Genomic DNA, 11312 nt, shown 5'->3' with positions numbered 1-11312 from the left:
CCATCCTCTTCATCCATCAATCTTCTTCATCATCCATCCTTTTCATCCATCCATCCTCTTCATCCATCCATCCTCTTCATCCATCCATCCTCTCCATCCATCCATCCTCTCCATCCATCCATCCTCTTCATCCATCCATTCTCTTCATCCATCAATGTTCTTCATTGTCCATCCTCTTCATCCATCAATCTTCTTCATCCATCCATCCTCTTCATCCATCCATCCTCTCCATCCATCCATCCTCTCCATCCATCCATCCTCTTCATCCATCCATTCTCTTCATCCATCAATGTTCTTCATTGTCCATCCTCTTCATCCATCAATCTTCTTCATCCATCCATCCTATTCATCCATCCATCCTCTTCTTTGTCCATCCTCTTCATCCATCAATCTTCTTCATCCATCCATCCTCTTCATTGTCCATCCTCTTCATCCATCAGTCTTCTTCATCCATCCATCCTCTTCATCATACACCTTCGTCATGCATCCATGCTCTTCATCCATTCATCCTCTTCAACCTTCACCCTCTTCATCATCCACCCTCTTCATCCATACATCCTCTTAATGCATCCATGCTATTCATCCATTCATCTTCTTCATCCATTCTTCCTCTTCACCCATCCATGCTATTCATCCATTCATCCTCTTCATCTGTACAGGCTCCTCATCCTCTTCATCCTTCCACCAGACAGTGCAACAACAGCGAAACTCATGCGCAGCTTCATAGGTGGTACGACTATGATTCATGGAGAGTGGGGGAGGGGTTCGAAGAAGAATAGAGTAGAGGAGGAGATTAGAGGGAGGGGAGAAGAAGGCGGGCGCAGGTTCAGCAGGAGTGCAGAGGTAAACCACAGGCAGGTAAAACAACATGTTGCCGTCGTCCTCTGAGGTTTCCTCCAGACTCCTATCAAAGACGCTCCGTGTGTCCTCGCTTGTTTGCCGTAGGCGCGTCTTCACGCATCTGCTAATCTCCTACCTTACATGATGGATGGATGAATCTGGAGAAGGTGTGCTGCTGGCTGAGGGAGGAAGTGTGAAGAAGAAGGTGGGTGGGTGAACAGAGGGTGGACGGTCTATTCACTTATGCATGCATGAATCGACTGATCAGCAGGTCAATGAAAAGTTGAGGGTAGGTGAATGGATGAATATGCACTCATAAATGAATGTATGAAAGTGTGTGAGTGATGCTTGCACAGATGTGAGAATGGATTAGTGAATGAGTGAACTTGAATAAATGCATCAGAGGATTGAATGGATGAATGGAGGGTGAAGTTGTTAAATATATGCCTTTGTGGATGGATAAACAGAGGGATGAATGAATGAATGGGTCAATGAATGGATGAATGAACACTTGGGATGATGATGAATGAATAGATGAATGGATGTGTGTTCATGTGTTCACCTGCAGTGGTTTGTAAGGCAGCCTTGTTAAGATCCGGCTCACAAATCTCCATCCGGCAGTGATCTCCCAGCATGCCTTGCTGCCGCTCTCCTCTCATGAGAGGGTGAGTTACGGCGCTCGTCCTCCTCCGTGTCGCTACAAGACCACTTGGCGGGCGAAAGCGTCCGTGTCTGATTAAGACTTGTCAGCCATCGATTTTTATTGGCCGTGTAATGGAGCCGAACCCAAACGTTTATCAGGAAGCGCCCGAGTGTTCTACAAGAGATTAGTCGATGCAGGAACAGTTAAGTGGCTGCGGAAAGTCCGAGCGAGCGGCCAGGAGACGGAAGGCAAGACGGAGAGAGGGAGGCCGGGATGGAAGTGCTGACCCAGCAGAGGGCTGCAGAGTCGGGTCAAGAGCACAGGAGAGAGAAGAGAAGAGCAACACTGAGAAGAAACAGAACAGAAAGAAGGATGGATGATGAAACAGGCGGGATGGAGGTGTGTGTGTGTGTGTATGGATGTATGAATGGCTGAATAGATGGAAGAGTCAGTCAGTGGACAGACAGATGAAGTGGTGACTCACTTTTTTTTATGCTGACTCAGCACCAAACGCTGCTCACCCATTCACCATAATCTCTCACATGACATCATGGATATCGTCACATGACCTCCACAGTGACCTGCAGGTGATGAGTTTTGGGTTCGGAGTGTCCCGGCTCAGGTGCCGTCTGTCTGACAAATCTGCGCATAATCCGCTAATCCGGAGGTTAAAATGGACGGGAGGTTAATCTGCTGTCTGTCAAGTACCAAAATTGTTGGGTCACTTGACACCACAACCCGACCCAAACGGACCCAAACCAGCCGACCTGAGGCGACGGCAGCAACATGACTGTTAGAATGATCCGCCTGCACTGCCTTACTTTACCCCAGGGGGCGCTGTGACTTCAAGTTGCTTCCCGAATTCTCGGTTCCTTGTGTGCTTGTTGGGAGTTCAGTGAAGCGAGAAAGTTCCGGTTCTCCTCTACCTCCCACTCAAGTCACTCGTATCTGCTCGCAACACGCGGCGTCACGCGTCTGCGCTGCTGCTAGCGGCTAATTCCGCCGCCTCTGGCCCAGCGGATCAAACGGAACCAGAGAAACCTGCACAAAAGAGCGAGCGACGGTCGGCGGCACCGCTCCGAGGCCAAGTTCTGGCTGCGGCGAAGGAGAACCAGGAATCAGGACGACACGGCACTTTTCAGAAAAAAAAGGAGAGTATTATGGGATTTACTGGCAGGTGGAGCAGCCCGAGGCCAGGCTCAGTTCTGCTGCTCACACTTACCTTCTGACTCTCTGGCCCAAGATCTTGTTCAACATGATGATGTTGACTTTCACCTTCATTTTAGCTTCTGCTTCTCTTGAATATCCACCATCTGCTGCAGCTGAGTTCTCTCTTGCGCCGCTGCGGAGTTGGACGCACTGTATCTTCGATTTCTCTTCCAGCTTTGCAGAGTCATCCCAGCTCCTCCCTCTGCACCGGTTCCAAACTCATCATCCGACCTTCCTAAGTTCTGGAGAGGTCGATGCTGCCGAAGACAAACCTCCGAAGACGTCCCTGAGGTAGTTTCGTGGAGCAGAAGGATCGATGCGGGAGCAGCTCACTGAGCGGGCGTGGCCCAGTTCTGCAGGAGGATCTGCACCTCCACACAAGTCTGGAACACTTTTTCACCCAACATAAGAATGTTTTGTGAAAATCATTGAGAAGGAAAACATTTTTTCTTAATAGCATTTAACAACTCATGTTCTCCCCTCATTTATTATCTATTTTTGTCCAAAAAAATATTGGACAGAACAAGGAAAAATAAAATTATTTTAGAATAACATAGAAATATAATTCTCGACTTATTTTTCCTGCATTTTCTTTGCTTATATACGTTTTAGTTCCTAATTTACTTGTTACTAATACCTCCTGAATTCTCTTTTAATAATTAGTTTTTTATGAATCTGCATTTTCTGCAACACTGTTAAATCTTTTTTAAAAAAATCAACTGACATAGTGATGAACTTTTTATGCCATATATGCCACAAAGTCTGTCTGTTATTTTCTTCAATATTTTTTATTTATTTATTTATTTATTTAATTTTTATTTTTTTTAACACACGCAGACACACACACAGGCACGAACAGACACGTTTCTGGTGCACGTGGAAGTTTATTTCAGACGTCGTGTGGTTTATTGATCTTTGAGTTCAGGTTCTGGTACAATTTTAAAACCGTTCTATAAAACTGTAGCACCAGAGCAGGTTTCTGTGTCGCCCCGTCATTAAAAATGTCTTGTGCTGTCTCATGTCATGGTGTGTGTGTGTGTGTGTGTGTGTGTGTGCTTTCGTAAACAAGAGCTGCACGATACACAACCGACTGTGAGGCCTGGAACAGATGCAAAAATTGTCAAAGACAGAAATCTGAGCTTTGTTAGCATTTATTTGCCCTCTGATTTGGTCCCAAAAGGTGCAGAGGAACAAAAAGTATATTTTAATTCATGTTTCTTTGTGGAGCAGCGTCCTGATTGGTCCGTCTTTATGGTGTCTGCGCCGACTCAGCTCTTTTTTTCACGACCCACCTTATAAAATCCAAAATAGAAAATGAACGTTTGTTCAAATATTCAAGAAAAACAACATTAAAAATATTGTCAGAAAGAAAAAGCGACATAAAGATGGCTTCTGTGCTCCCCCTGGAGGCTTGCGGGTGAATTATTTGTCATTTTTAAATACAGCAGCACCATCTGTGACGGCAAATACGGAAACTAGCAAAAGGGACTAGAACAGCATCAGGCACGAAAACACAAAAACAAATACAGACAAAAATTCGTCCAGAGGTGGCGCCCTATCTGCTGATGTAGAAAATATTTGGATGACCTTAAATATTTGGTTAGCGTTGCATATTTACCCGCTAATGTGTTCATGTGTTCAAACAGCGCCCCCTGGCTGTGCCGCCATGACAGTTTGCTATAAATAAATACGTGTCAACCATGTAGTTGGTCACAGCTTCTGTGTATCATGCAGCTCTGATTTACGTGTGTGTGTGTTATAGTTATATTCATATCAAGCAGTTTCCTCTCCGTCACATTCCGACCAAACAAACCAGAGAAGCGTCATAATTCTGCGTTAAAATCACAACAAACATTGAAGCCGATAGAAAACAATAAGTGACTCCGGCGTCGGCTCCTGATGGTTGCGTCTATATAGCATATATATATTCGTATGTTTACAGATATATATCATGTCTATGTACAGGTATGGCACTTGATTACACAGAAACAGAAGAGCAGAAAGCAGCGGAGGACGTCAGCAGCAGACCGAAGCGATGGAACGATGTTTAAGGTCAGTGGTGCAACCGAGGCCACGACGAGAACAGAACCGGACGCTGATGAAGCTCGGAGCCACCGGGTCAGATGTTCAGTTCAAAAAGGTCTCCAAGAAACAGTCAGCATGTTTTTGGATCAACTCAGGCTCTCTGGTGTTCACCTCCGTAGTGCAATTCTTGTTTATTTACTCTCTCCGCGACAGCGTCCCGGTCGGACAGGAAGTGGGCGGGGTCACATCTTCGATCGGAAGGTTGGAGATAAAAGGCAACTTTATGGGGGGGGGGGCGTTGAAAATAAAAGGTCACATGAAAATAAAAATGGTTTCCTTTGATCACAGGCAGGAAAACGCCTTCAAAGTCGCATTAGCATTGTGACGAACGTTAGCATCGAAAACTGAAAATAAACGTAAAAAAAGATGAGGATTTAAGGCGAAAGCGAGAGCTTTTTTGGGGAATCTCGATCACTTTTGTCATTTCCTTAGTGAAGATTGTTGGTAATTTTGGATGTTCACCCGGAAGTGACCCGGCATGGCGCACTGTAGCCGACCGGAACCGCCGTCGCTTCTTCAAGCGGAGCTGAAGAGTAAATACGTGAACACGTCAGAGTAGAAATGTTCGTAAAAAGTTGCATCAGTAATGACGTGGAGGGCGGGGGGGCGGGGCCCACGTTCAAGTCCCTTGGAATAAATTATGAAATAAAAAAAGTGGGCGTGCGGGTCGGACCACTTTCTGATTACACGTAGGCGGAGTCACTGGACTGAGTGCGGCCAAAGTTCGGCACGCTCATCCTCGGCAAGTCCTTGTTTCTGATCTCGTAAATGGACTTCCTGCGGGCCTGCACGCCCCGGACCGCCGTTTTGATTTTCCTCCAGCCCAGGTGGTTGAGTTCCGCCAGGTTCAAGACCACGCAGAACCCGCTGACGGCGAACATGAAGACCAGGAACACGGTCTTCTCCGTGGGTCTGGATACATAGCACTCGACGTCTTTGATGCAGGGGTAGCGGTCGCACTCGTACACCGACGGGACGTTGAACCCGTACAGGAAGTACTGACCCACCAGGAAGCCGATCTCCAAGGCGTTTCGGAAAACCACCTGGATGATGTAAAAGCGTGAGATTCCCTCCTGGCGCCGCATTTTGGACTTTGTAGTTCTCATGGCGGAGTTGGGGATCTCCTTGACCTCCAGGCAGTCGGGCTCGGCTTCTTTGGTGGAGTTCTCGGTGTTCTGCAGAACCCCGTTGACGATGGTGTTCTTGATCTTCTTGCTCTCGTCCCTCTTCAGCGAGTCCTGGTCCTTGTCCAGGGTCAAGTAGACGGTGGAATAGCGCCGCTCCTTCTGCTTGGCGGACTGATGGACGGAGTAGGTGATGAAGCAGAGACTCGGGGTGCAGACCATGATGATCTGGAAGACCCAGTAGCGGATGTGGGAGATGGGGAAGGCCTTGTCGTAGCAGGCCTGGTTGCAGCCCGGCTGGAGGGTGTTGCACACGAACATGGTCTGCTCGTCATCGTAGACCGTCTCCCCCACGATGGCCACGATCAGAATCCTGAAGATCACCACCACCGTGAGCAGGATCCTAAAACAACAAGCACATGCAGCAGCACGTGAAATAAATGTTAATGTTGGTGGTCTGCGGTGGGGCTCTGAGGACGCTGCCCGGTTCTGACCCAACTTTCTCCCTGTCGATGAGATGTCGATGAGATGTCGAGAGATGTCGGTTTTTGGATATGAAATGAGGGAGCGGTGCGGTTCTGACCCAACTTCCTGAGCTTAAAACAAGAGGACAATTTCAGAAGAACAATTTCACCTCCATAAACATTTTTTTTCTCACGTCTCGTACAACGAAAAAACGCTTCTAACATGTTTGAAGTCTCTGAATATCTCTCGGGTTCTGAACTCAATTTTGTCTCCTGAGCTCACTAACTTGAGGAAATCCATCACTTTTTGTTGTGTTTATTTTGTAACAACTTAAAACTGCGTCAGTGGAGTGAAACGATTTGATGGTTTGTGTTCTCATCTCTAGATTTCAGCTCAAAGATTCCAGTACTGAGTCATTTTTTTATGTCGTTTTAACGTGCAAATGACGCGAGGAGCTGTCCGGTGCTGAACCACACTCTCCTGCGTCACAATTCAGGTTGAAAAGAAGGCGATGACGTTTGTTTTTAAACCAGATCCTGGACTGGTCCTGGTCAGGTGTGATGTCTGAGGATGTGATCAGGTTCTGCTGGGACGGTCCGGTTCTGATTGAGGCGCATTTGTCAGCGTGACTCTCAGCTCGTTGATTCTAGCGGTGACGATGAGGGAGCTGTCCGGTGCTGAACGTGAGCGCTTTCGAAAGAGGGCATTATGAGGCGGAGCTGTCCGGTGCTGAACCGCTCTGGTCCATCCACTGTCCACTGGTTGTTACAAAATTAGCGGCGAGAATTGATGGTGTGTGTTGGTGTTGTGTTCATGTCACATCAATTTCAGTCACAAATATTTCAATACAATATATGTCTATTTTAATATATGTTGTTGAAGGACAAAATGTTCGATATAATGTCTATTTATTCAATAATGCGAGACTTTTTTTGTATGATGATGAAAACAGATTTTGTAAACATGAGATTTATTTTGTATCAACAACTCTCTTCGTTTTGTCTTTTTACGCACAGTTTTGTTTTATTGTTTTCATTCGACAAAATGTATTTTCAAGTCAATTGTTTTCTCTTTTGATTTTTCCTTTTCCCATCAATCATTTTTCTCCTTCACTGTCACTCGATTTTTGTTTTGCTGAAACAGACTGAAACATATAGCTATGTATTTTTCCCTTGGGTTATTTTGCGGTTTATTTTGTAAGTTGAAATAAAAAAAAAAAATCAGGAAAGCTGAAATTACAAACTGACGTCACTCATGACAGTCAAAGTTTATTGCTTTGTAAAAAAAAAAAATAATGAAATACATGTATTTCTTGAGCCCCTCAACATGTGAACAACTGCGTGCTTCATTTGCTGCACATTTGCGCATTCTGCGACCATCGTGATGACCAGAGCGCCTCCTACTGTTGTTGCTGACTGACTCCGCACAAAAATGTAATCAATACGTTTGCTGTGATTGATCTGCATAACTCATCGCTTTCTGGTGGTTACACACAGTTTTCAGAACCATCTCTGCAGTTCAGTAACTCGATATAAACATTCAATAACATTCACAAATTCGATTTTGCTACTGTTTTTTTTTTATTGTAAAGCAACAGACCCCTCATTTTTAGTTTAATGTCGCATCACAAAATTGACTCCCAGAGTCAAAGTGGACCATGACTTTCTTCAGTGAAATCATGAACTTGAATCACTATATTGTTTTCTGTTGACATGTCTGTTGAAATAAAAGCCGATTTAAGCACATAACTTGTTAAACAGAAAGTCACAAAAGGCTTTGAAGGTCCACAAATGAGCCACGGATCAGACCTTCATTAAGAAAGCCGTTCACACAGCTCATTTATCTTCAATGGAAATTGTATTTTACGTTATAAAACACTGTTCAGTCACTCAACAGTGATCTGAACAATCTAAAATATTGAACTCACTGTTTTCCTTTATGTCAAATTTAATGCGAAAATATTTTTAGTTTTTCGTCATGGAACCAAAATTTTCTGTCGAATAGTGAGTAGCAGTTCAGATGTTCTGACCGTTCCAGGTCCAGTTGATCTCACGGGCCTGAAGGAGACTTGCCAAATAGTGAGCCTCTGCGTCAAACCTGCCGTGACGTGTCGTCAGAAGAAGGCGATGACGGTGTTTCTCAGGCTTCTAAAGTGGTCCACGAGTTACTCTTTAAATCGACTATAATCCGACTGTGATCCACATTCGCATTTACACTTGAATTAAATCATGATTCTGAAGAAACGTCAACTCTAAACGAGGCTTTAACGTTTACATTGAACCGCAACAGACACCGACGTCATTGAAGTAAACAACACTGTAATGTGTGACCAAAGTAAACTAAGATTAACGTAGCTTAAAAATAAAGTAAAGTCGTCTGAAAACACAGTTATGAAAATAAAATCCCAGTTTGAGCATAAAGGAAATGATTTTTGAAATCTGGAATTGTGACTTGTTGTTCCAGGTCACGTGAGTCGCAGCGCAAAATGGTTCAATAAAGGTCAGTGAAAGTGTGTGAAATTCGACTTGTTGGAAACTAAACCTGAATATTAAGCCTCTGATTTCCCACCTGATTCACACCTGCATCACGGATGGAGTGGTCAAATATTGGAGCTCTTTGAACAGAACATCTGGTCACTGACCATTGGTTCAGTGACAGGCTCGGTTCCGGTGGGTCCAGCCAGAGGTCTCCGGGTTTTATTCTACTGTTTCACTTTAGTCGTTAGGCGCTGGTGCCAGAACCGAGTGGTGCCTAACTGGACCTGAGGTGTCGGACTCGGGTGGGTGGATGTGTGGGGGGGGTCCAGTCTTACCTTGTCTCAGATTAATAACAGAGATCGAACCTCTGACAGCGACCACAGACCACCAACAGACAGAGACACCAAGTGGGTTCCAGACCCGGGACCCGGGCCGGTGAGGGGGTCCACAAGACAGACACGGAGGGCTGAAGGGGAGAACCATGCTCCAGGCACGAGGAGAGAAACGGGGGGCTGGGCACCATGCTAAAGACGATCCTGGAGGCTGCTGCGGTCCGTCCGGGTCTCGGTACTGTCGCTGCTCTTACCTGCCGATCATGGTCGAGTGCTGCTGGACAGCAGCCTCCAGGAGCCTCTCTAGTATGGTCCATTCCCCCATTTCTGAGCATCCGGAGCAGACGCGGGCACAACTGGGCGAATCCTTCCAAAAAAGGTTAGAGTCCCGCGGGCAGGCTGAGGTCGCAGTCCGGGAGTCCGCTGCTTGTGGGCTTCAGATGGAGAAGGAGGAGCGCGTGTGTCCCGGGGATGATTCTGCCGCCGCCGCCGCCGCCGTCCCCGCCGTCCTCTCCGTGCGTCGCGCGCGCAGTGCCAGTGCGCGTCCTGCTGAGTGTGTCGAGCGCTCCACACTGGTCCTCGTCATGAAGGTTCTGGAGGAGCCCACCGAGCCCGCCCCCCACCCCCTGCTGGGTCGATCTCCAGAGCAGGTTGATGTGCGGCTGCTGAGCCGGACAGGAGGCTGGATTTAATGTCTTGCCAGCGTTAATCCGCCTTTAAGTAGCCCCCCCTCCTCACCTCCTCACCCCCTCACCCCGCCCCGCCTCACGTCGGCGCACTGGAGGGCCAGGGTCCCCCCAATTCTGCTGAGAATCGAACCCTCAACCTTCATCAGCTCCATCTGAGGGCTCCCTCTCACGCACACCCTTCATCAAAGTCGCCAGTCTCTGCAGTGGTCGCGGGTGCTGGGTCACTTGTGGACCGGCTCTGCTCGGGTCCACCTGCAGGCACCTGCCACGCCGGCACAGCTCAGTTACTAATCTCTTTAGCTACCTGTGTGTGTGTGTGTGTGTGTGAGAGAGAGAGAGACACACAAGTGAAAGTACTCGGGGTAATTGCATTAGGAGACGCAGTGCTCAAGTGATAGAAATTAGCTGGAGTAGTAGTAGTAGTAGAAGAAGCAGAAGTAGAAGACAAGAAGAAGTCGAGGAGGTTCAAGTGGGACAAAAAACAGAGAGTGGAGTAGCAGATCTGCCAGTGGGTGAAGTATAACTCACAGTAGAAGTATCACCAGCAGAAGAGGTTGGAGTAAATGTTGTCAAAAATACTACAGTAAAACCTCACTGGACTCATAAAGTGAAGCAGAATCACAAGCATAAACAAGAAAGGATTCTGCTTTCATTAGCCAATCAGGCACAGAGGGGGCGGAGCTTAGGTGCAGGTCCTCTGGACGATGGAGGTTCCAGCTGCGCTGCACTTGTTCTTGCTGAGCCACATCTACACAAGGTTGCTGACCTATGACCCCGGCGGTCTGGAGGTGGCACCAGCACATCAAGGAGGGCCTGGATTTCCACAAGTGCTAAAATAAATAAATTTATTAATAATAATCTACTTTATAGTGATGTTAGAATAAATGGAAAAAGGGAGCCTTGGGAAATAAAGATTTGAAATTTCTTAATGAAATATTTTCATTAAGATGACAAGAAGGTCAGTTATGTTATGACAAACATTTTCAAATTCTTGTTTAAAAAACTAAAATAATAATAGAAAACAACTACAGCTAGATCAGTGGAATATTGAGGTGCAGAGAGAGGAGGAAACAAAAGATGGAGCTCATGAAGGACTTGGAAACGACTTGACAGTAACCACAAGTGTGCCGGGTCACCTGCCAAGTGAGGGGCCCATGTGCCGTCTACAAATGGCGCCGCTGGTGGGATGCAAGGCTTGGTCAGAAGAGGCCAGTGGTGGAGGTGAAGCTCCTGAGATGGAGATGATGTTGAGTGACGGACTGAAGTGGCCAACAGCGGATCAGAGATGAACTGTTCTGGTTCTGACTTCACCAACAACGGACATCGGTTCAGTTTGTTAATGTTGTCCTCAAAAGCAAAGACTGATACACCTTCTTACGTTCTGGCCCGCGAAATGTCCGGTTCTGATCTGGAGAAGCTGCCGCACCATATAACTGTCTGACTCTCTC

The 11312-nt window shown here is 46.6% G+C and overlaps 1 protein-coding gene across 1 annotated transcript; it reads right to left on the bottom strand.

The window, feature by feature from the left end:
• Positions 1-3547: 3547 nt before the first annotated feature.
• LOC128747814 (gap junction delta-2 protein) lies at positions 3548-9827 on the bottom strand. The gene is made up of 2 exons (XM_053846002.1): positions 9430-9827; positions 3548-6304 (listed from the first exon to the last, which is right to left on the bottom strand). Exons 1-2 carry the CDS (start codon positions 9498-9500, stop codon positions 5461-5463), a joined length of 915 nt encoding a protein of 304 aa, XP_053701977.1. The 5' UTR covers positions 9501-9827; the 3' UTR covers positions 3548-5460.
• Between the last annotated feature and the right edge of the window lie 1485 nt (positions 9828-11312).

The sequence above is a fragment of the Synchiropus splendidus genome, chromosome 16 (assembly GCF_027744825.2).
Source record: "Synchiropus splendidus isolate RoL2022-P1 chromosome 16, RoL_Sspl_1.0, whole genome shotgun sequence".
In the NCBI taxonomy this organism is placed as follows: Eukaryota; Metazoa; Chordata; class Actinopteri; order Syngnathiformes; family Callionymidae; genus Synchiropus; species Synchiropus splendidus.
This window is presented reverse-complemented; position numbering and strand designations above follow the sequence as displayed.